General features: G+C 49.7%; 2 gene segments (V, D, J or C); both read left to right on the forward strand.

Moving 5' to 3' along the window:
- The first annotated feature begins 721 nt into the window (after nucleotides 1–721).
- On the forward strand, nucleotides 722–4336 carry LOC127031706 (immunoglobulin heavy variable 4-61-like). The segment is given in 3 exon segments: nucleotides 722–817; nucleotides 1045–1367; nucleotides 4223–4336. Coding segments are annotated over 3 exon segments (483 nt in total).
- Nucleotides 4337–11957: 7621 nt separating this feature from the next.
- Nucleotides 11958–23266, forward strand: LOC127031707 (Ig heavy chain V region 3-like). The segment is given in 3 exon segments: nucleotides 11958–12080; nucleotides 21090–21329; nucleotides 23151–23266. Coding segments are annotated over 3 exon segments (402 nt in total).
- Nucleotides 23267–26138: the final 2872 nt, after the last annotated feature.

Here is a 26138-nt window from a genome sequence, read left to right on the forward strand (position 1 = left end):
GGGGCGCAGCTTCTGTCTTCTGGGTGAAGACAGAAGCTGCCTCCGAATTGCCACCGCCTGGGAAACGCGGGAGCCACATTAAGTGCACTGGTTGCGTCAATTCGGCACGCTGCTTGCGGCGCAAAAACAGTAGAACCGGCCCTGATCAGCCCAAAGACTTCCACTGAACTGGATTGATTTCAATAATGCCGTAATTAACTAGAATCGTAGCTATGCCTGTACAGGACATGCAATGCTTTCCCCAATACTATAGTTAATCTCTACCGAGCACGGGACAGGATATCAGAGATACTGTAAAGGAATTAAACCCTCAATTTCCCAATTTCCTTGGGCCCTATTGAAATCCCAGTCAAAACCACAAGAGAGGAGGCTGCATTTCCCTTTCCCAAACATCCCTCTGTTGCCAAGAAGGCGCTGTCCTGCACTTATATGTGGCTGAGAATCTCTCACACCTTTAAGAGTGTTAAATGACCAAATGCTATTTATTTACATTGAGTTGGGGCGTCCACCATACACCTTAGGAGGCTTCACAATTTTCTGAGCTGAACTCACTGTCTTAGGGGCACACGCATCCCAGGCAGAGATCCTCATGTGTTGCCAGAGCTCACACCCTGTCATCGCTTATAGTCACCTTGTGAAACTCGCATGCAAATCCCCGCCCCGGAGGGTTCCTTTTAAATACAAACCCATGATTGGAGAAGCCTCAGACTCCCTCCAGACACAGAACTGCCCGGGCCTGGCTGCTGGGGACAGTTTGCACCTTCACTTAAGATGAACCTGCTACGGATTTTCCTGTTCATGCTGGTGGCCCCTTTAGGTACGTGGCTATTGGGGGTCAGGAGGGTTCCTTGATGCAGTGACTGCAGAATAGGCTCTGTTCAAATGAGCCTAAGGGAATTAGGGGCACGAATCCTAATGAAATTTAGTAGCAGTTCGGTGCCTCACTCCCTTAGGTTCGGTCTCGGGGTGTTTTATTTTCACATGTTCCCGCTCCCAGGGGGTAGGGGCCTGGCTCACTGATTCATTTCTATGTTTCCTTCCCAGGTGTCCTCTCCCAAGTGCAGCTGCGGGAAACGGGCCCGGGAGCGGTGAAACCCGGGGAGTCCCTGACACTCACTTGTACCATCTCCGGAGACTCGGTTTCTAGCACCAGTGCCACCTGGGACTGGATCCGGCAGCCCGCGGGGAAAGGGCTGGAATGGGTGGGACGCATTTACTACAGCTCGAGTCAGTGGTACACGAACTACGCCAGCGCTCTGCAGAGTCGAACGACCATCACACAAGACACCGCCAAGAACCAGTTCTCCCTGCAGCTCCGCTCGCTGACAGCTGCAGACACCGCCACCTATTACTGCGCTAGACACACAGTGACACAGAGCAGAGCAGGGGCTGGCACAAAAAGGGGAAGCGGATTCTGGCCACTTAATTTTCACAGTTTGAACTGTAAGAGCTGAGATTCTCCTCTCCCCCTTGCCATAACACCCCATGCAAAGGGGAGGCGGGTGAGGAATCTGAGCGAACTTCTTATGTATATTTGCACCAAGGTGATGCCACCAACAGGAGGATCATGAGCCCAGGGACACGCATCAACATTTACAGAAGTGCTAGCAGCCCTTATCCAGCAAAATGAAATATTCTGGCTCTTCCAAGGGCTTTTCGGGGAAACACACAAACAAACCCAGTCCTTCCCCACGGGATGGGAAAGAGAAATGCAGAAAGAGATAACAGGGGACTAAATGGAAAAATGAAGTTGACCTGGAAAGTTTTCCGGAGAACCTTTTTGAATCGAGCTGCTGAGGAGGATGGAGACGTTGATGCTAATAATAATAGTAACAAAATAATAACAGATGGTGTTCAGATCGGATGCTGTACTAACACCAAGGAAGCAAAGAACAGGAAATTGCACAAGGAAAGGGAGGAAGTGGGACAGGGGTCTCTGAGTGGCTCAGAATGACAGCAGGGTACAGTAATTAACAATAACTCAGCTGGCCCCAAGGATCAGAAATCTAAGGTAAGTGCCAAAAAATCCCCTTTTGCAAAGAATTGCCAAATAGAAACGTCCACCGGGCGGACAATGTCCAGAATATGAGCCTGCGGCATTTCTTCCAAGGGCTCCTGGTAGAGAATACAGTGGGTATGATACCGAAAAGAAGGGGAGAAGGGATATTCTTAGACAATTCGGTCTAATGAAGGCAGCAGATAGAACGTCACTAACTCATGTGATTCACACACATTCGTATCAGCCGATAGACTCGCATTTCACTCCGCTGGCTTGAATAAAGCCCTTAGTAACTAGACACGTATCTAGGACTCTGCAGTGCATATGGTGATTGTGCTGGAACGACAATAAATCTCTACCGAACACAGGATAGGGGCAGAGAAGATTAAAACGCCCAATCCTGCACGATTGCGACATTTGGGTTCCTAACTCCCATTCGGCTCTTTTACGAACCAAAACCACAATAGAAGAGTTCTCATTTCTCTTCTTGACACATTCCTTCATTCCTAAGAAGGCGCTGTCCTGTGCTTGTAATTGGCTGAGAATTTCAAACACTTTCAGAATGTTAAATGAACAATCTCTAATTATTAAAAATGAATTTCGGCATACAATTGCCCTAAGCGGTTTCGAAAATTTAATACACACACCATTGCTGACCTGAACTCACTGTCTGAGGGGGACACGTGTCCCAGGGAGAGATCCCCATGTGTAGAAAGAGCTCACGCCCTGTTAGCTCTTAGACAGACCAAATTCAAACATTTCGCTTTCCTTGTAGCGGCTTCGGGAGGTAGTTCTCTCTATATAAACTCATGTCAGAGGCAGAAGGCGTGTTGCTCTCCAGTTGATTTCTAAGTGTGACTTTATTCCCAGGTTCCCGGTCGCAGATCCAGCTAATGAAGTCCGGAGGGGATGTGAAAAAGCCCGGAGACTCTCTCCGCCTCTCCTGCAAAGCCTCCGGGTTCGCCTTCAGCGATTACTGGATGGACTGGGGCCGTCAGACACCTGGGAAGAGATGTAGTGGGTCTCAGAAATTAGCAAGGATGGCAGTACTGAAAGTACTCCGACTGAGTGAAAGGCCGATTCACCGTCTCCAGGGACAATCCCAATAACCTGCTGTGTCTGCAGATGACCGGCCTGAGACTCCAGGACACGGTTCGGCGTTACACTGCTAGACGCACAGTGCAACCAGATATTTGCTGCTAACACACAAACCCAGGCTGCAGATTGTCCCTTCTCCCGTCCGCCGCACGGGGGCAGCAGTTGCACAAATCAGACCGCCTGTGGCACAGGCAGGAGAGCGAACTTCGTTCAAAACAAAGTGGTGTGTGTGTGTGGGGGGAGGTTCCTGCTGTAGTTCCCTGGCAGTGTCACCCTTTGTTGCACCCAGCCGCGCTACGGCCTGCAGGGCAGAGACCATCGGATTCCCCCATAACCCCTGCGCAGCTGGGACTCCTGTTATCAGAGCCACCCTCCCCCGTGGTAGCAGGGGAACGTTCACCCTCCTCCCGGCCATGACTATCTCAGAGTCACAGGACAGTGGCTGTCACCCCGGAGAACCGAAGTGGGTGATGATGGGGCTGATACACAGCTCTTCGGAACCAATCAAAATTTTGCCTCTGATTTCATGAAGCTTTGGTTGGTGTGGCTTTAAGAAAGACATACACGGTGCGAGTAGATCCACAGCTGGAATCAATGATCACAGATCCACTGGAATCAGTACAGCTACCCCTATTTACAGCAGCTGATGATCTGAACCTTTTATTCAAACAGTTACACACTCTAGTGAACACAGGACAGCTATTTGTGCAGTGGGATTAAGAGGTCTAACTCCCTTAGGTTCCTTTGAAAATCTGAGTCTTTCATAGGAAGAGGCTCCATCTATACATTTAGGAATTGATAAGTATCCCCTTTAACAGGGGTGCTGGAACAATGTGTATAGTGGGGGTGCTGAAATCCATTGAACCAAACGGTAACCCTGGATATGATGGAAACTACTTCAAGATAGGGGTTGTGGTAGGACCCCCCACCCCCACCCCCACCCCAGACTGCTAGTTCCAACAAGTCTGCCTTTCACAGTAGTATCTGTTCCCCGGGAGAGAATGAAAGGCACTAGGCTGGGGGTTCTGAACCCCCAGAACCATTCGCATCTCATAGAGACACCTAAAGTACCAACATCTCCCCCCCTCCTCTATACCGTAACACACGCTCCCCCTTCATCCCCAGGGCAATGACTCTCTTGAGCTCTCTCAGGGGGTGGCATTACAGAAGCAGGTCTCTGGAAGGAGGGTGGTGATGGGAAAGCGGGACGGGGGCTCAGGGGACATTCCTTCCAATTAAGGTGAAAGAGAAAGACACCAGGAGCCTTTTACTGAAAGGAGGGAGCAGCCGGGAAACAAACACTGGTGGTTTTTAGACTTTAAGGAGTGAAACTCTCTGATCTCACTTCCAGTCTGCGTAGGAAGTGAAGTTCTGCGCTGAAAGAAGAGCAAATGCAAGAGAGATTCCCCTTTAACAAGACAAGTTACCCCAATAAATCAAGTAATGAATACATGCCCCATCTTTCTATTGAATCCAAGAGATGCCCTTGGAATGAGGTTACAGAGCCATCAGCAGCCATTGCTGAGCAGAATGGAAAACAACACAAATCAGGGGCTGTGCAAACATATGCAAAAGCTAAAAGGGGGGGCAATTTTTTTGTTTTGCTTGGGGCAGCAAAAAAGCTAGAGTCGGCCCTGGGTGCAGGCTAGGGGTCACCGGGGTCAGAGCGACCAGGGCTGGGGTCTTTGGCTGATGGCTGCAGCCCTAGGCTGCTCATTTTACTTTGGAGTCCATATGGGTGACCTGCCAGAGCATCCGGCTCTAGCAAGGACGGCTAGGCCATCCTCACACTGATTCCTACTGAGTGGCAGATTTTGTTTCCGGGGCCCTGTGCTCAGCTTCATTTTTGCTCCCTGCATGGGACCCAGACAAGAAAAATAACATTCTCTCTTATCTCCCCTGCCACTCATTTTTCATTCTTTTTTCTTTCATCCTCCTCCTAAATTATAAGTAATTGGAAGTAAGTGAAAGTAAAATGAAGAACCTTGATTGTTTTTGTAGTCTAACTTTTTTCACGGACCTCTTGAAAAGTGCTGTGTGTCTCAGAGGAACATTTAATGATCTTTCCAAATATTGTTTGTACCTTTAGCTAACTATTGTAAAGTGCTTTGGATATGAGTGCTTTATAAAAAGAAAAATATATTATAATAATCTTTCCTTGGTCCACCTGAATGGAGTTCTCGGACCCCAGTTTGAGAACTTCTGGTCTAGATGAAAGCTTGTGTTTGCATTATGCTAAAGTGAAAAATGTGTAAAAATAAATAGTATAGATGCATGAATGGAAAAATAAAATTTAACTTCCTCTGGAGAAATGTATTCAATATGGGAAAAAAACCCAGATAGCATTTTTTCTACACTTTTTCTTTACAAAATCATCAATTATGTTCTCATAAGTAATATTTTGTGAAGAGTCACTTTCAATTGTATCTAGCTAAACGACAGCTGGTGCACTGTCTATACTGGCGCTTGACAGCACTGAAACTTGCTGCACCAGGGAGGTGTTTTTTCACACACCCCTGAGTGAGAAAGTTGCAGAACTGTAAAGCGCCAGACAAGTCCTAAGCCCTTGGCTGCACTTAGACTCATAGACTTTAGGGTCAGAAGGGACCAATGTGATTGTCTAGTCTGACCTCCTGCACAAAGCAGACCACAGAACCCTACCCATCCACTTCTATAACAAACCCCTAACCTATGTCCGAGTTATTAAAGTCTTCAAATTGTGGTTTGAAGACCTCAAGCTGCAGAGAATCCACCAGCAAGTGACCCATGCCCATGCTGCAGAGGAAGGCAAAAAACCTCCAGGGCCTCTGCCAATCTGCCGTGGAGGAAAATTCCTTCCCGACCCCAAATATGGTGATCAGCTAAACCCTGAGCATGTGGGCAAGACTCACTAGCCAGCACTCAGGAAAGAATTCTCTGCAGTAATTCAGATCCCATCCCATCCCACATCCCATCACCGACCACTGGGCATACTTATCCGCTGATAATCAAAGATTAATTGCCAAAATTAAGCTATCCCATCATACCATCCCTTCCATAAACTTATCAAGCTTAGTCTTAAAGCCAGATATGTCTTTTGCCCCCACTACTCCCCTTGGAAGGCTGTTCCAGAACTTCACTCCTCTAATCGTTAGAAATCATCATCTAATTTCAAGTCTAAACTTCCTAGTGTCCAGCTGTTGAAATCGTGGTGGAATTTTTCATGGGAAGGAGACTCTGGAAAAATTCCACCATGATTTCAACAGCATCCACCCCACCATCAACCTCAGCCTGGACCAATCTACACGGGAGGTCCACTTCCTAGACACCACGGTGCAAATAAGTGATGGTCACATTACCACCACCCTATACCGCAAACCTACCGACCGCTATGCCTACCTTCATGCCTCCAGCTTCCATCCTGGGCACATCACACGATCCATTGTCTACAGCCAAGCACTGAGGTACAACAGCATCTGCTCTAACCCCTCAGACAGAGACCAACACCTACAAAATCTCCACCAGGCATTCTCAAAACTACAATACCCGCATGAGGAAATAAGGAAACAGATCAACAGAGCCAGACATGTACCCAGAAGCCTCCTACTGCAAGACAAACCCAAGAAAGAAACCAAGAGGACTCCACTGGCCATCACATACAGTCCCCAGCTAAAACCTCTCCAACGCATCATCAGGGATCCACAATCCATCCTGGACAATGATCCCACACTTTCACAGGCCTTGGGGGTAGGTCAGTCCTCGCCCACAGGCAACCTGCCAACCTGAAACCTATACTCACCAGTAACTGCACACCGCACCATAGTAACTCTAGCTCAGGAATAAATCCATGCAACAAACCTCGATGCCAGCTCTGCCCACATATCTACACCAGCGACACCATCACAGGACCTAACCAGATCAGCCACACCATCACCGGTTCATTCACCTGCACATCCACCAATGTAATATACGCCATCATATGCCAGCAATGCCCCTCTGCTATGTACATCGGCCAAACTGGACAGTCGCTACGGAAAAGGATAAACGGACACAAATCAGATATCAGGAATGGCAATATACAAAGACCTGTAGGAGAGCACTTCAACCTCCCTGGCCACACTATTGCAGACCTTAAAGTGGCCATCCTGCAGCAAAAAAACTTCAGGTCCAGACTTCAAAGAGAAACTGCTGAGCTTCAGTTCATCTGCAAATTTGACACCATCAGCTCAGGGTTAAACAAAGACTGTGAATGGCTTGCCAATTACAGAACCAGTTTCTCCTCCCTTGGTTTTCACACCTCAACTGCTAGAACAGGGCCTCATCCTCCCTGATTGAACTACCTCATCATCTCTAGCTTGCCTGCATATATATACCTGCTCCTGGAAATTTCCAGTACATGCATCTGACGAAATGGGTATTCACCCAAGAAAGCTCATACTCCAAAACATTTGTTTGTCTATAAGGTGCCACAGGATTCTTTGTTGCTTTTACAGATCCAGACTAACATGACTACCCCTCTGATACTGAACATAAGAATGGCCATACTGGGTCAAACCAAAGGTCCATCCAGCCCAGTATCCTGTCTACCAATTGTGACGAACTGGGAATGTTCTTAATGTTTTCTGTGAATACTGTGTTGGTGCCTCAGTGTCCCCTATGCAGTTCTTAATATCTAGGTGGTGGGTAAGGGTGTGTGATTGCTGCATAGCAAAGGGCCAGTGCCCCTAAATGCCTGACACTCTGTCTCCTAGCAACTGATGGCCTGGGCCCCTCCCCTGCAAAGGTGCCAGCTGAAGGTGTTGGAGACAGAGGAATCAGGTGACCTCCTGGCCCAGGAAAGAAGCTGAGCAGAAAGGAGGAGCTGGAGGGGGGTTGTTAGTCTGGAGCTGGATGGGGTGGAGGAGTGAAGTGCAGACGTGGGGGTCTGGCTCACTGCCTCCCAGAATGGACCCGGCCGTGGGGTCCCATTCACTGTATCTACAAGCTCTGTTTTAGACCCTGTTCCTGTCATCGAATAAACCTCTGTTTTACTGGCTGGCTAAGAGTCACGTCTGACTGCAAAGTGGGGGTGCAGGACCCTGTGGCTTCCCTAGGACCCCGCTGGGGTGGGCTCACTGTGGAAAGTGCACTGAGGGGCAGAGGATGCTGAATGCTCCAAGGAGAGACCCAGGAGGTGAAGACATGTAAGCTTCTTGCCCTGAACAAGTCGGCTCCAAGGGAGAGGAGGCTCCCCAAAGTCCTGACTTGCTTTTGTGAGGAGCTGCTCCAGAGCATTGCCCAGTGACTCCGTGACACCGATAATGGCCAATGTCAAGTGCCTGAGAGGGAGTGAACCTAATAGGTAATGATATAATGATCTCTGTCCTGTCATCCATCTCCACTCTCTGACAAACACAGGCTAGGGACACCATTCCTTACCCATCCTGGCTAATAGCCATTAATGCACTTAACTTCCATGCATTTATCTGTTTCCTAGAGACTGGCTCCATGGGGTCCCTCACGAACTGGAAACGGTTACTGTGGGTTTGTCTTTAGTACAGCTTATGTACATACTCCACGAACTGAGCATTTGAGCGTGTTCCAGAATCTGGGATGAGCCTATGTTGTGAAAACTGAAATGCTCAAAATAGCACATGCATGTGAATGGACACAGGGTGCTAAAATTCAATTACCCCAGGGGTTCTCAAACTGGGAGCTGGGACCCCTCAGGGGGTCACAAGGTTATTATTGGGGGCTGCAAGCTGTTAGCCTCCACCTCAAACCCCTCTTTGCCTCCAACATTTATAATAGTGTTAAATCTATTTAAAAGTGTTTTCAATTTATAAGGGGGGGTCACACTCAGAGGTTTGCTATGTGAAAGAGGTAAACAGGACAAAAGTTTGAGAACCACTGAATTAACCCCTCTGAAGCCTCAGGGAATGCGGGGGGGGGGGGACTCCCTTGGTAGGGTCGGGAAGGAGGTAGGTGGTGTAAGATATTGATCTTCTCATGTGATCCCTCCCCCAGTGGCTAATTTTAAATGAAGCTACCCTCCCCTGACATGACTCTCCCTATGGCACTGAAATTAAATCTAGACTATAATTTGGCATTAGCAAAAGGGATGGGAGCCCTAATGGAAAAGCTAACAGCTTGGCTCTTCTGCAAGCCTCAAACTGCTGAACGAGCTTTAGGGTAGGGAAGGCTGTGCCTCCCAAACAGCCTGACCCTGCCCCCATCTGACCCCCGCCCCTCAGCCTGAGCTCCCAGCCCCGCCCCCTGACCAGGCGACGAGCTCAGGCCCCTGGAGCCAGGGCGCTGCGCTGTTCAGGAACGATCCTGGATGCGCTGAGGCTCCCGGTGAGGTCGGAGGCGGGGTCGGGCGCGGGCTGGGGCTGGGGCAGGGCCCGTTCTCTTGGGGTCCCCTGCGGAGCTCGAGGCCTGGCCCTCCCCTCTGGGCAGCTCTGGGGAAGGCTGCCTGCCTCTGCCCCCGCTGAGAGCCCCAGGGGCGTTGGGGAGCCCAGCTCAGCCCGCGGCGCAGGGAAGAAGGCGCAGCTGCGCTCTGCTCTTCGGGCGGAGAAGCTGGGTTCTGCTTCGACTGCAAGGGACTGGCCTGGGGAATGGTGTACGACCACCGACGTCTGCCTCTGCCTTCCAGAATGTCCAAACCTGGATTTTCAGACGGGGCTCTTAGGAAGCTCGTCTCTCTTAAGGAGCGGGATATGCAAATAGGAGTGACAGGTTCCTGTTTAAATCTGTCCCACTCTCTGCCCAGCCTGCAGCCGGAGACAGAATCCGCAGCCCCCTGGGTCTGTGCAGTTATTTGCCAATAATCTGAAAACTTTCCCCTCAACAACGTGGAAAATGACACTTTGGCTTAATTTGGTTTTCTTTGTAGCGGCTTTGGAGGGTAATTTATCCCCTATTAATTCCCAGGAGGGGTCGGGTAGCGGGTATTGTTGCTGCTGCTATCGATGTGGTTGGTGTGTGACACTTCTGTCGGCTCACCCCTGCTGATGTACAAAGTGCCCAGCGTGGCTGGGTCTCCCCGTGTTCCCTGGTTATGTTCTGTTGAACCCGGACCTAAAGACCGGTTTCCTACGATGATTGAGCTTTATTTACAGTCTGCCCCCTTCCCCTTCTCCCCCAGGGACCCGCTCCCAGGTGGCTCTGACCCAGTCGGGGCCAGCGCTGAAGAAGCCCGGAGAGTCCCATACGCTGCAATGTGCCACCAGCGGGTTCGCTCTGAGCAGCACCTGGAGGGACTGAGTCAGACAGGAGCCGGGAAAGGGGCTGGAGTGGCGAACAAGCACTACGGCTCCTCCATCCAGGGCCGATTCACCGCCTCCAAGGACAGCACCAGCTTCTCCCTGCACATGACCGGCCTGAGAGCGGAGGACACCGCCGTGTATCACTGTGCGAGAGACACAGTGAGGGGAAGCGAGTCTGAGCCAGACACAAACCTCCCCCTGCAGTAACATGCAACGTGTCCGCCCCTGAGGGCGCTGCCGGCTCCCGACTGCCAGGAACAGGGGATGGGAGCAGCCCCGAGGAGGTCTCCCAGGCTATAAATAGTTTCGCAATGGGGTTACTTCCCTCCCCTGGAATTCCTCTGAGCGTCAACCGCTGCCACTGAAATGTCTGTTCTCACCGTTTCTTCTTTTCCTAGCACACAGGTGAGAACAGAAAGGCACCACACTCCCCCGTCTAGCCACAGAGGCGGCAAGTTATATGAGCCCCTGGCACAAGGGGCATTTTCCTAGGAGCAAAAAAATCTTGGATTAACAGAAGAAATAACTCCCACAATATTTATTTTCTGCTTTAAATTATAGTACAAAGGGGGAGTCAGTGAGAGAAGGGTGGGCGCAGAGTCCCCTTCTCCATTCCCCACCAGGGCGAGCAATGAGAAAACAGCACAGCCTTGGGGAGGAGACTGAAGAGGGGCTTTGGGGGTTGGAAAACATAATTTTTTTTCAGCTCTGTACCTACATACACGGCTCGTTTGTACATGGAACTTGCAGGTGCCCTTTGACTTCGCCTCTTCTAAAGTCTCCGGGTTCCACTTCAGCGCTGGGTCCATCGGGCTCCTGGGAAGCGTCTGCAGTGGGTCTCCAGGGCGCAGTACACACGAAATTGTTCCCATTACACCGATTCAGCGAAAATGCGATTCCTTGTCTCCCGAGACAATCCCGGCAACCCTCTGTATTTACAGAGGAGCAGCAGGAAAGCGGAACACACCGCCCGGTATCACCGTGTGAGAGACTAGACCAGGGTGACAAAGCCCGTCACCAAAACCGACAGCAGGTTAACATCGTGTTTGGCTCTTAAAATGGCCGAATTTAAGGGGGTGGGGAAACAGCAATCAACCGCAATAGCCAACACAAAGGCACTGATTTGTGCTCCGTTTTATTTTACCGAATCCCCGTATGAATGGGAAGTGGAGTCTGAATGGGAACAGAAGTGTGAACACGAATATGCATATCAATTGTGAATATCAATCTCCCTTCGGTGCTGCCTGAAGCCTCGCCAGACACGGGCCCCTCGGACCGGACGTTACATGGCCCCTTTGCGCATGGGACGGGGCTCCAGAGCGGAGTCTCCCCTCGCCATATCACTTTACAATAAATAGCCCCTAAGTTCCTGGGTGAGGAAACACAGTCACTGCAGGGAGCTGGTCATTCCTCCCAGGGGTCCGAAAGTGTCAGGAGAATCCCAGCGCCCTGTGTCTGGCGCTGCACAGACATACAGGACGGGACAGTCTGACTCCTGCACCCGGAGCCCTAGGACGAGTCACTCAGATCACTGGCAGCAGGAGTGTGTGTCTCTTATAAAGCGGGGACATGCAAATGAGGGAGACACTTTCCTGTTTAAATCTGTGCCTCCCTCTGCCCAGGCTGCACCCGGAGACACAATCCGCAGCCCCTGGGTCTGTGCAGTGACCAGCCAGTCCCCTGAGAACTTTCCCCTCCAGCACCAGGGAAAATGGGATTTTTGCTCCTTGTGATTTTCGCTGCAGCAGCTTTGGAAGGTATTTTCCTCCTCTGAATAACTGGCAGAGTTAGAAGAATATTGTGTTACCGCTGTTTTTATACTGATATTAATGGCCTGTCTTTATTCCCAGGTGTCCGGTCCCAGGTGCAGCTGGTGGAGTCCGGAGGGGATGTGAAAAAGCCCGGAGACTCTCTCCGCCTCTCCTGCAAAGCCTCCGGGTTCACCTTCAGCAGCTACGCTATGAGCTGGGTCCGGCAGGCTCCCGGGAAGGGACTTGAATGGGTCGCTGCTATAAACTCCGGTGGGAGTAGTACATATTACCCTGATTCAGTGAAAGGCCGATTCACCATCTCCAGGGATAATCCCAAGAGTGAGCTGTATCTGCAAATGAGCGGCCTGAAGCCCGAGGACACCGCCCGCTATTACTGCGCGAAAGACACAGTGAGGGGAAGCCGGGCTGAGCTCAGACAAAAACCTCTCCCTGCAGTAATCAGAGAAGCAGTTTGGTGTTGGGGGCGCCCAAGGCCTGTAAGTGACAATGAGATCAGTTCTGGGAAAGGGTGGAGCAGCAACAAACCCTTTTATTGTTATTATTATCCCCCTTCTTTGCTTTTACACATGGTAAAGGAATTTATACACGTTCCCACAAAGCACAGAACATTTTTAGTTGGGTCCCTGCCTCTTTCTTTCCTCTCCAGGGGACAAATTCTGAGCCCACACACAACCTGCCTAGGAGTCACAGATCCATAGATATAAAGGCCAGAACGGAGCAGTGGGAGAAACTAGTCTGAGCTCCTGCATAATACAGGCCATAGAGCCTCAACCTGGTTATTCCGGTTCCATCTAGGCCCCTCTTCGCTTCACCGTGCTGGGATTCCGCTCAGTGTCACCCTGTCAGTGACAAATTCCAGCAGAAGGGTTGGGATCACTCAGTTTTTCGCACTAGACCCCCCCCCCCCCCAAGTTTCTTTGTGTCTTTGCTTTGTTTTCTGCTTCTTTGTCTGGTTAGTTGAATTATTTTCCACCTATGGTGGGTTTTCTGGCACAAGGAGCATTTTCCTAGGAGAAAAAAAATCCCTGGTTAAATAAATAAATCAACAACTCCTCCAAAATATTCATTTCCTGGTTTTAATAATAATACAAAACCGGGGGTCAGTCAGAGAAAGTTGGGGGGGGGGGCTGCAGAGTCTCCTTCTCCCATCCACCACCAGGGGGAAGCAATGAGCAAACAGCGCAGCACAGCCTGAGGTTCAAGACTGAAAGGGGCATTGGAGGTTGGAAAACATCATTTTTCTATTAGGTACCGACACAAATCGGTCGTTTGCACATAGGACCCGCAGGTGCACTTTGACTCCGCCTCGCTTGTAAAGTCTCCGGGTTCAACTTCAGATTTCAGTGTCCTCTTCAGTCTTCAGTGCTGGGTCCCTCAGGCTCCTGGGCAGCGTCCGGAGCGGGTGTCCAGGGCGGAGCACTCAGGAAAGAGTTCACACTACACCGATTCAGCGAAAGGGCGATTCATTTTCTCTCGAGACAATCCCAGGAACCGGCTGGATTTACAAACGAGCAACTGGGGACCTGAGGACACAGCCCGGAATCACTGTGTGACAGTCTAGACCATAGTCATAAAGCCCATCACCCAAATCAATAGTGGATTCTCACTGTGTTTGGCTTTTAAAATGGCCAAAGCTAAGAAAAGACAGGAATTAACCCCAATAGTCAAAGTTCAGTCAAAGGCACCGATTTCTGTTCATTTTTTTTTTTTTACAGAACGGAGAAGATGAAATAGTTAAAATTTGATTGAACTTCCCGGGGACTGTATAAAATCGTTTAATTTTCTATATTCCGTTATTACTGGCAGGAGTCATTGGTCTGACGCTACCATGGCAGGAAATATAAACAGTGATGAACCACATAAAGCTGTGTGCCAAATGCCTCTGAAGAATGTTACCATTGATGGAGGCATCTATCTATCTATCTATCTATCTATCTATCTATCTATCTATCTATCTATCTATCTATCTATCCCTATCCACCCCCGCTATCTAATCTATCTACCTATCTATCTATCCTCATCCACCCTATCTATCTATCCCCATCCACCCCCCTATCTATCTACCTATCTATCCTCATCCACCCTATCTATCTATCTATCCATCCCCATCCACCCCTGCTATCTAATCTATCTATCTATCCCCATCCACCCCCGCTATCTATCTACCTATCTATCCCCATCCACCCTATCTATCTATCTATCTATCCATCCCCATCCATCCCTGCTATCTAATCTATCTGTCTATCCCCATCCACCCTATCTATCTATCCATCCCCATCCACCCCCGCTATCTATCTATCTATCTATCTAGAAAAGAGACGACTTAGGGGAGATGTGACAGAGGTCTGTACACTAATGAATGGTTACTTGAAAAAGTGAAGAGGAAACTAGTTATTTACCCTTTTACCCACATACAAAAACCAGGGGAGTTAATACAAGATCGCATTCTAAGTGTCACGGATAATTTCAATGTAGCTGGTCAATGCTTGGAAGGAAGGAAAAGGAATTTCCGTCCCAAAACCCTCCCAGTGGGATGGGAAATCTACCCTCTCCAGCGGCTGGGACACGACTCCTCCTAGAACTGATCCTCTGAATGGACGTCTCATGGCTCCTCTTCGTATGGGACAGGGCTCCAGAGCTGAGTCCCCTCTCCGCACATCACCCCACAATAGCCAGACCCTCAGTTTCTGTTCTGTCCTCCCAGGGGTCCGAAAGTGTCAGGGGGACCCCAGCACCCCGTGGCCGGCGCTGCATAGACACACAGTTTCCTGTTTAAATCTGTGCCTCTCTCTGCCCAGGCTGCACCCGGAGATACAATTCACAGCCCCTGGGTCTCTGCAGTTACCAGCCAGTCCCCTGAGAACTTTCCCCTCCAGGACCAGGGAAAATGAGGCTTTGGCTACGTTAAGATTTCATTGTAGCAGCTCTGGAAGGTATGTTATCCGCTGGGTGCCCTGCAGAATATTGAGTTATTAATTGTAATGCCAATACGTTTTTAACATGCCTTTACTCCCAGGTGCCCGGTCGCAGGTCCAGCTAGTGGAGTCCGGAGGGGATGTGAAAAAGCCCGGAGACGCTCTTCGCCTCTCCTGCAAAGCCTCCAGGTTCAACATGAGCAGTTATCCTAGTATTGGATTCGACAGGCTGCAAGGAAGGGACAGGAGTGGATGACCAGAGCGGCTGGCCAGGGTAGCACATACTACTCTAATTCCTTGAAAGGGTCTTTCATCATCTCCAGAGACACCGCCAACAGTCGGTGCTTTTGCAAATGAGCAGCCTTAGAATGGAGGACACCGCCGTGTATTATTGCGTCACATTCTTGACCCCTCAACTTCCTCCCTCTCCTCTAAAAAAAGCCACCCTTGGAACTAGGACAAATACCTAACACTCTAATAACCTGACATTGGAGTTCGCTGGTCTGGGCCACTCACAGTTTGCAAGGCAATACAATCAGGACCAGCTCTAGGTTTTTTGCCACCCGAAGCAAAAAAAATTTTGGCTGCCCCCCGTCCCAGCCCTGGGCTCCCACACTCACCCCTCTACTGCCCCAGCCCTGGGCTCTCCCCCTCGCACATCCTCTGTCACTCCAGCCCTGGGCACCCCCATTCCCCCCCACAGTGCCGCCCCACACCTCCTGCCGCCCCAGCCGTGAGGTCTCCCCACACCCACCTGTACCCTCCTTCCGCTGCAGCCCTGGGTCACTGGTAACTCGCTCCCAGGCTGGGTCATTCAGCAGGAATTTTGGATATGCACAGAACACAGACAGGATTGGTTCCCATATGGTTACAGAACTGCAGTGAAGTGGAACAATTTTCAGCTGGTGTGATTGGAGGATCTCTGGATGCATATTATAAGACTGTCCTCCATAAATGAGGAAAAGTTGAGGTGCCTTTATTATTCTTTTGTTCCACTCTTTCTTTCTAAGGGGAATTTGACAATGCAGTATCACTGTCTTCCTTTTAAACAAACAAAGAATGGTTGTTGAAAATAGCAATTCTAGTCCTAATAACCACTGGGAAGCATTTCTTGTTCAATTTTATCCTAGTTTTTCTGCAGCAAGTTACAGTGGATCAATATATTTGATCTGGGAGAAATGAAATAACAGCTGCCCAAACTGAGCTTGAGCACTCCTGAATTTTGAGGTGTTCAAATCTGGAAGGCAGGTGCTGTGTGTGGGGGGGGGGAGGCTGTGGGCTCCGCGGGGGAGCACGGAAGCATGTATGCAGCAGCGTGTCTGGAGCTGCGCGGAGCCAGACATGCTGGTCTGAGTGGCACGGTAAGGGGGCTGGGGGTTTGAAGGGGTAGGGGGTTATTGGGGGGCAGTCAAGAGACAGGAAGCAGGGGGAGTTGGATGGGGCAGAGGTTTGAGCGGGCAGTCAGGGGCAGGGAGAAGGGGGGGTTAGATAGGTCAGAGGTTCGGGGGGGGGCAGTCAGGGACAGGCAGCGGTTGGATAGGCACGGGAGTCCCAGGGGTTTGTCAGGGGACAGGTAGGGGGTGGGGTCCTAGGGGGAAGTTGGGGGGGTCTCAGGAGGGGGAAGTTGGGGACAAGGAGAAGGGAGGCTTAGATAGGAGGTGGGGTCCCAAGGGGCAGTTAGGGGCAGGGGTCCCTGGAGGCGGTGATCAGGGAGGGGGGGTTGGATGGGTTGGGGTCATGGTGGGCAGTCGGAGGGAGTGGATGGTGGCAGTGTCCTATTTTTTGAATGTTACAATATGGTCTCCTGTCATCCACAGTGCAACTCTCCACACACAGCAGCTGCCGCATGAGGTTCCCTTCCTTCCGTTCTAGTTGGTAGTGGCCAAGGGAATGCTGGGAAATGTAGTTCTTTCCCTGCTCCAGGGCTGGCTCTATAGGCAGGGAGCTAACCAAGGAACTACAGTTCCCAGAGCCCCCTGTTGGTTCTCAGCTCCCATGCCGCCCCTGCAAATGGACTGCCCCAAGCAGGTGCTTGCTTTGCTGGTGCCTAGAGCGGACCCTGAATACAATGTTCACATCTGGGAACAGAACTTAACTAGGCAGCAGATGTTTTCCCCTTGAGTGACATGAAGAGGAAACATTTAATGTTTCCATAAACTAAAGAACAGTTAGTGTCTCCAGCCCTGAACTTTCTCAAGCTCTATGAGCACCAGGACACAGCTTTTATTTTCTTTTTTTTTTTTTAAGTTAAACTACCTTTCCTTTGGGGGCTGGGTTGATTAATATAAAATAAATTCCACCTAATACTCAAAACACCAGACAATACTTCATAACATTAGTTCCCTTCCCTGCCTGGATTCAATTTTTTAAATAAAATAAAATGTTAGCCTTTTAAGTGCGTAGACAGAAAGGGACACACACGTGGATTTAAAGCCAGCTATTCAGTGGCGGCAGAGTGGGGAACCTGCCCGGAAACAATGCTTAAAGCCCTGGCTCTTAGGTCCACGACTATAGCATTTGGGCCAAATTCTACAATTGTCCCTGGTGCCAATTCATCACTAAGAGCAAAGGGAGCTCTGGGGTTATTAGGTGAGGAAGTGACTATAGCTTGGGATTTTCAAAGGAAGTTCCAATGGGATTTTGTCATCTGAATCCTTGAGGTTGCTTTAAAAACCCCAGCCATTCTGAAGAAAAAATAAACTCACATTATTTTAGAGTATGTTATTTTCTTAGAGTGTAAAAAAACCAACGACTGCATGAGATTTCTAGTGGCCAAGGGCCACACTACAGGCAGCCTGCCTCAGTTTCCCCAGGATTGAGCAGATGAAATTTCACCCAGGGACTTTGGAGTCAAAATACCCCTCCTTTTGGTCTCAGTTTACTACTATAATATAAACTCCAAATAATAATCAAAATCCTGAACCAAAGTCCATCCAAAAGGCCACACAGAACAAAGGTTAATCTTGTTTCTCTGAGGCCTTCCTGCCTGGAGCCTTTCCTGATTTAGCAGCCCGCTCCACAGCCCTGCAGTCTCTGTCCTACCCCTCAGGACTTTCTGCCGGATGAGCACCGAGCATTCCCCCTTCACTGCAGCCCCTGCTGCTCTTTGTAGGGCAATCACCTCATCTCGCCCAGGTTTGGCTCCTGTGTAATCAGGGTTGGCTGGTCCCAGGCCCTTCCCTCCTTAGGGACAAGCCATCCTGCTCCAGGGAAGCAGCACAGTCCCACTGAGATGCTCCATTAGTACTGTCATTTATTTTTTGGCAGTGCAGTGACTAGTTCATTGAGCTGGTCTTAGGACACATGGGCTCTGCCAAGGCTGATTGTCCACTCTGGCACTTCCAGTGCAGAAGGTGGGGGCTGCAAGGACCCTAAAAATTAACTCTGGCCACTCCAGTCTTGTATTAAACTCCCAAGGTCACAGCTTTTCTCTGACCTTGGGTGGGTAGATGCTGCCACCACCCAAGTGCAAAACACTTTATAGAACCCAGGAAGGTGGACTTGGGAATTCCTTCCTGTGGGTACCCTCAAGCCGTCTCCCCCACCCCGAGCTGAGAAAGAAAAGAAAGGAAATCAGCTGTTGCCACCAGTTAATTAAACAACACGTGCACAAATATCTTAGGACACAAAGATCCAGTTTTGTTCTTTAAAAAGGTAAATTTTATTAATAAAAAAAGAAGAAAATGTATCTGGAAATTCAGGCTTTTGCTAGATTAAAAAAAAACTACAAAGATTAAACGTCAAAAATAGCTTTCTTGAGGTCCAGCTTAAAGGTTACAAGCAAGGCAAAAGCCCCAGCTTCAGCACAGAGGAAGCCACAAGCCATAAAGAAATAAAAGGGATAAACCTAATTGTGCCTTTCTAGACATTTCCTGATCTACTTACATATCTGGGGTTTTAGATTGGTAGTTTCTAGGTATGATACTGATGATTGTTCATACCTGGCCCAAGCTTCTCATGGCATAACTGCTCCCTGTCTGCCTCCCCTGAAGAACAACAACAGGCAGACAAAAGGGGAGTCTTGTTCCAATTTTTTAAAAGTTCTCTCCTTCCCATTGGCTCTTCCTTTTACTTATGCATAGCAGTGAGACTTTTTTTATCCTTTAAAGGTAGCACAATTAGAGAACAGCTACTGAGAGGGATTTTACAGCTACTGGCTGGCTGGGTGTCCATGAAAGGGGGCTCTTCCCAACCCCTTTCATTTATCACAGGCTCTATTCCCAGTTCAGCAAAAACCTGGCATATGTGCCAGCATCACAAGGAAAGTAAACCAGCTTGATCTCAGTCAAAAACCTTTCTCTACAACTGCACGAGAATGTACCTACTGGTGGTGCTCAAGGTCTGCAAGTTACTATGAGCCCATTAGGTACAAAGAAGAGTAAAGAACCAAATCAGTGTTTTAATTTCACTTTGTTTCCCATGGATAATTTCGCAGGAGGCCATATAAGAATGTAGATGTTTCATTACAGGCAGTAATGTGTTCATAAAGACTCCTCCTAGCTCCACTTCCCCTGCCTTAATACATTCTTGACCCCTCAGCTTCCTCCCTCTCCCCTAAAAAAACCCACCCTTGTGCTGTTCTGGTTCGCTTCTCGGCTCTCTATGAGCTAAAATCAAGTGTAAATAGTCTCTTGGCCTATCCAAGGCTGTGATCAAGTGTCTTGCTGTTTTTGGTCTTTTGGCCTCGAAATGAAAGCCTTGTCTGTGTCTCTTGAACTTTGAAGGAAAAATATTATCTACGTTATATCCTATCTAATTAACCATTTTGCTTCCTGGGTGTGACCTTTGCACATATTGGTAGCACTATTATGGGCATATTCAAACACTGTGCCATGATTCTGTTAGTACTTAGAATTACTTCAACGCCAAATGCCCAGGCTCATACCCCAGCAATGGGACTGGGAATCTGAGTAGGGATGGGAACAGGAATTTCAGTGTGAGCAGGAATGGGACAGTGAGTAGGAAAGAGGAAAGGAATGGGGGGTTGACTGGACATGAGTATAACTAGGAATGGGAACGGAAACAGGAATATGAGTGTTAATGGGAACATCGGCGTGTATGAGAATGAGCTAGGGGATATTAAAGAGAATGTGAATCAGACCGGAGATGGGAATGGAAAGATGAGTGAGTGAATGGCTGTAGGTGTATGAATGTGAGTGGGAACTGACACAGTAGTGGTGGTGGTGTTGGAGTTGAGGGTGGTTGTTGTCCTAGCGCCTAAAGCCTCCTGTCACAGACTAAGGCCCCCGAGTGCTAGGCACTGTACAAAGACAGAACACAGAGACTTTACCTACCCACAATTGGTTTGCAGCCTAGGTACAAATGGGTAGTGTGGTATGAGTGAGAATGGGAACAGGGAAGGGAACGTAATCACCAATATGAATCTCCAACTCTAATAATTGTCTCCCTTCAGAGCTGCCTGCAGCCTCACCTAGAGAAAGACTCCCAGACACACTGCACTCTGGGCCATCCCAAAGAAACGTAATTCTCCAGCGGGTGTCCCAGCCCAATGCAACCCTGTGACCCGACCCCTCCCCAGTCACTGACCCAACGTTCCTATGGGCGGGGACCCCTTCCCCATGACTGGATCATTTGATAACAATCGGGCGCTGACTTCATAACCGGGGAACTGGGCTGATTCTCGGCAGCTGCTTTTTCTCCCTTTATACCCCGCCGGCCTGGGGCTGGGCACTGCACAGACACAGCGGCAGAGACGATCTGACTCTTCTCTGAGCCCTGAAGTACGAAATGAACAGCCTTAAGGAAAGGAGTTGGTGTCCCTTATAAGGAGGGGAATATGCAAATATGGGTGGAGAGTTCCCTGTTTAAATCTGTGCCTCTCTTTGAGCAGGCTGCACCCGGAGACACAATCCGCAGCCCTTGGGGTCCGTGTAGTTACCTAGCCAGTCCCCTGAGAACTTTCCCCTCCAAACCAGGCAAAATGAGACTTTGGATCACAATTGTTTTAATTGTATCAGCTTTGGAAGGCATTCTGTTCTCCTGATTAAATGGCAGAGCCAGGAGACTATACAATTCTTATTGTTTTATACCAATACTTGTAACGTGCCTTTATTCCTAGGTGTCCGGTCCCAGGTGCAGCTGGTGGAGTCCGGAGGGGATGTGAAAAAGCCCGGAGACTCTCTCCGCCTCTCCTGCAAAGCCTCTGGCTTCACCTTCAGCAGCTACCTTATGCATTGGGTCCGACAGGCTCCCGGGAAGGGGCTGAAGTGGGTGGCTGAGATTAGGCCCGATGGATCAAGCCAGTCGTATTCCCCAGCTGTTCAAGGGCGATTCACCATCTCCAGGGACAATTCCAAGAGTGAGCTGTACCTGCAAATGACCGGCCTGAGAACCGAGGACACCGCCCGCTATTACTGTGGCAGACACTTTTCACACAGTGACACTAACACTGTCGATGCTCGTACAAAATCCAGAACTGCGGAACTTCCCGCGCCTGCTGCATGGGGGCAGCAACGACACAAGCAAAACTCTCCTGCCTTGGGCGCAAGAGAGGGAACGGGCCTCTGGACTGAAAACTCTGACACCATTTTAACATTCCTGTACCAAATATCTATCTATCCCCATACACCCCCCATCTATCTATCTCTATCTATCTATCTATCCCCATACACAGCCATCTATCTATCTATCCCCATACACCCCCTCTATCTATCTATCCATCCATCTCCATCCACCCCCACCCCATCTGTCTGTCTATCTCCATACACCCCCATCTCTCTATCCCCATCCACCTATCTATCTCTATCTATCTATCCCCATACACTCCCCATCTATCTATCTATCTATCTATCTATCTATCTATCTATCTATCTATCTATCTATCTATCTATCCCCATACACCCCCTCTATCTATCTATCCCCATACACTCCCCATCTATCTATCTATCTATCTATCCCCATACACCCCCTCTATCTATCTATCTATCCCCATACACTCCCCATCTATCTATCTATCCCCATACACCCCCTCTATCTATCTATCTATTCCCATACACCCCATCATCCATCCATCTATCTAATCCATACACCCCCTCTATCTGTTCCCATATACCCCCCATCTATCTATTCATCCATCATCATCCACCCCGCCCCCACCCCACCCATCTATCTATCTCAATCCTTATTTCTCTAGTGACGGGTCTTCCTGCTTGTCTTGGATCCAGGTCTGGCTCCAGGCACCAGCATCCCAAGCAGGTGCTTGGGGCGCAATCTGCAAGGAGCGGCAGTCCCTGTGTTTTTGCCCCCAAGCCGCCTCTGAGGGCGGGGGCAGTTAGGGGGCACAGGCATTTCGGCAGCAGCGGCAATTCGGAGGCAGCTTCTGTCTTCAGCCCACGCAGAAACCCACCAGCCGCCCTAAGGGCACATGGGCTGCCCCAACCTGCTGCAGCAGCAATTAGGCGCTCTTGGGGAGGCAAAAACAGTAGCGCTGAACCTGCTCATGGATAAAGGAACCCACCCACATTCGACAATCACAGTCCAGAATTTCTGCAGCTGCCGGAGGGCGGAGCTAAAGATCCAGCCCACAATATAGTCCCAGCAGTTTAATAGAGTGACCGCGAGATAAAGGACTTGAACCGTCAGCCCTTAATTACAGGGAACTGCCAAAGGCTGGTGCGCAGAGCAGAGAGCTAGTAAGGGGACAGAGAGGAAGTCTGGGAGTAAGGGCAGGGGCGGCTCTATGTTCGTTGCCCCCCCAAGCACTGCAGTCCAGCGGCCTTCGGCTGCGTTTCTGCGGGTGATCTGCGGTTCCTCGTTTTCGGGAAAGCCATGGCACTGGCAGACCTCTCGCAGGGACTCCACTGAAGGCAGCCTGACTCTCGCCCTCAGGGCGACCGGCTGCGCTGGTGCCTGGAGCCCCCCTGAGTAAGGGTACAGGGAAGAGGCCTGGTAGGACTTATTGGGATCATCAGGGGTGGATCTAGGGATTTTGCCGCCACAAGCACAGCAGGCAGGACAATCCGCCGGAGGCAGCCTGCCTGCCATCCCGGGCGCCAGCAGAGCGCTCCCCACGGCTTGCTGCCCCAAGCACGCGTTTGGCATGCTGGGGCCTGGAGCCGCCCCTGGACGGCTGAGATTAGACCCGATACATCCAAGAAGTGGCACTCCCCGGCTGTTGAAGGCCGATTCACCAACTCCAGGGACAACTCCAACAACCTGCTGTATCTGCAAATGACCGGCCTGAAGCCCGAGGACACCGCCCGCTATTACTGTGCGAGAGACACACACGGAGATTAAACCTGTCGATGCTCGTACAAAAACCAGAGCTGCGGAACTTCCCGCGCCTGCCGCATGGGGGCAGCAACGACACAAGCAAAACTCTCCTGCCTTGGGCGCACGAAGGGGAGGGGCCTCAGGACTGAAAACTCTGATATGCAGATTAACTCTTTCATGTCCTGAATACAGCCCGCATTTCAGTGCATAGCAGCAGGAGGGACTCTAGGTATCAGCAAAACAAGCACGTGCTTGGGGCAGCGCATTACAAACCATTGCGGTTACAAGGTATCCCAGTGAAGGGACACTGCATTGGCTGATATGTCTGTATTCTGTGCTCTCCCCTTTTCAGATGTGCTGGCCCCTCGCACACCTCCGAAATTCAGAATTGACGGCTTCTGAGTTTGATGCAAACTGGTTAGTTTGGAAACGGTACCAATTTCCGTTTAAACTCTACATGGATTGGAGTCCGAAGAGGCAAACCTGATTGGAAACAGTGAGGTCTGCGCTCGGAGAGGTTCTTGATTTCAGCTCCATTGGGATTTTGAGAGTGGCCCTGCAAACCCTTCCTAGCTTGAGCAATCCTTACCCCACAAATTGTTCCACCGGAGCAAGTGAGGTCAGTACCATTAGTAGAGATGGCAAGATCTTAAAGAGAACTAGACCCTGCAGACATTTCTCTGGTCCAGCCCCGGGCTCTGTTCCCAGCACCTGAGCTCCTTCTAGCTTTCCATGTGCCCAGCTTCTCTTTTCTAGAGGGCAATTGTACAGTAAACCCCGTGAATCTCGAGTGAGCCCACAGGCCGATGCTCTTTTCCTTGCAACACCCAAAAGCCTCAACTCCTGGACAGAGGATGGCAGGAATGCTGCCCCTCGAAATGTGCCACCCCAAGCACGTGCCTGTTTTTCTGATACCTAGAGCCGGTCCTGGGGAAGAGGAGAGCACAGAGGGGCTAGCACAGACGTGTCAGCCAATGCAGGGTCCCATCACTGGAATACCTTGTAATCGTGATGGTTTATAATGTCAGAAGGCAGTGAGGCACCTGAGGGGAGAGATCAAACAGCTGGTTTGTGGATCTCCAGGGTGAAGTTCAGCGTGATAGTTAGCAGGAACAGCTGTAGGCACCAGCAAACCAAGTAGGTGCTTGGGGTGGCACAATTCCAAGGTATTCTGGAAGATTTTTCTTTGTTTGTTTGTTTTTTGCTTCGGCAGTTGCACTCTCGGAGGTTTTTGATTTGTTTTGTTTTTGTTTTTTTGCTTTGGGCAGCAAAAAACCTAGAGCTGGCCCTGACAATCTGCCTCCCCCACGGCTGTGCAGTTACCAGCCAATCCCCTGAGAACTCCCCCATCACTCAGAGTGAATAAAAGCCTGCCGTCAGTTTGTAACCCTATAATTCACAGCCAATGTCACCCATTGCTACGCCAAGACCCCATGGGCCTGTGATGCAGAGACCACTCAGTTCCTGAAGAAACCCCGCTCAGCTACTACTGGAAACATGCAGCAGAGCTGGGAGTTTCAAAGGGGCCTTATGGATAAAGGAACCCACTTCACATTTGACAATCACAGTCCAGAATTTCTGCTGCTGTCCGAGGATGGGACTAAAAATCCAGCTGGCAACGTAGGTCCAGCAATTTAATGTAGAGACCGTGGAGATAAAGAACTCAATAAACAACCCTTACTTCCAGGGAACTCCCAAGTGTTGGCACTGAGGGCAGTGGCTAGTAAGGGTACAGGGAGGAAGCCTGGTAGGGCTTATTGGGATCATGCAGAGAAAAGCAGCACCTCCATAAGAGAGATGTCATCTGAAGTTATCAGGCTCAGAGAGCGCAGGGCTGGTGGCCTTCTCTGGTTGCTGCTTGCTTGGGGTCCTCATTCATCTTTGGATACATCTGCTCTCTGGCTGATGCGCCCCAGCCATGACAAGCGAGAACAGAACACTGTATAGGCAGTGAAAATATGAATCCCAAGCTTTCAAAAGAATATCAGAAACACAGAAAGGGATGTCTGGGCAGGGTGGGGGGAATCAGGGAGCTGAGCGCTCTCATCTTCTTTTGCTGTGAACTGGACACCAACAAACACCGTTCAGATATCGGTTCTTGCCTGTCCCTGTAAATGTGGGGACTGGTGAGAACACAGAAAGCCTGGCAGAGCGGGGCAAGTTCCATTCCTTGTGGACAAAATTTTCCCATGTGAACCCCCATTTTCTGTCTGCTGGGAAAAACCAGGATAAAGAAAAACATAGACCAGGACAACCATCAAGGAGCAGAGGCCTGCACCTGAAAACATTATTGATCAGTGCCATAGAGCTGAGTAATTTCTGGTTAAAAGGTTATTAAATAGGTTATGGAATTATCTGACTCCCTTGCCACCTATTGTCTCATTTCTCATGCCCTCAGGCTTCTCATAAGCCATAGCACACTGGACTTAATGACTTCCGGAGGTAGCTTTCCAGTCCTACTTGACTGTGATTCTATCATCTGTTTATTGATTGATCCATCACTGATGGATACTACCCTCCCACATACACTCTTGGTCACAGAGGTCAGAACTCAAGCTGGAGACAGTGTCTCTTATATTTACAGGTGTCTAACCAAATACCCACTTTAAAAACCTGCCATGCCTCTTGTGATAAATGGGGGGGCTGGGGTAGCCCCCTTTTATGGACACTGAGCCAGTCAGTTAGCTATAAAGTCCTTCTTAGCAGCTGTTCTCTACTTGCTTTACCTGTAAAGGGTTGAAAAGTCTCACTGCTATGCATAGGTAAAAGGAAGTGAATGGGCACCTGGCCAAAAGAGCCAATGGGAAGACTAGAACTTTTTTTAATGGATTAAAAAAAACTCCCCCTTTGTCTGTCTGTCTTTTATTCTTTTGACTGGACAGGCAGAGAGGGCAGC

The sequence above is a fragment of the Gopherus flavomarginatus genome, chromosome 11, assembly GCF_025201925.1.
Source record: "Gopherus flavomarginatus isolate rGopFla2 chromosome 11, rGopFla2.mat.asm, whole genome shotgun sequence".
Taxonomy (NCBI): Eukaryota; Metazoa; Chordata; order Testudines; family Testudinidae; genus Gopherus; species Gopherus flavomarginatus.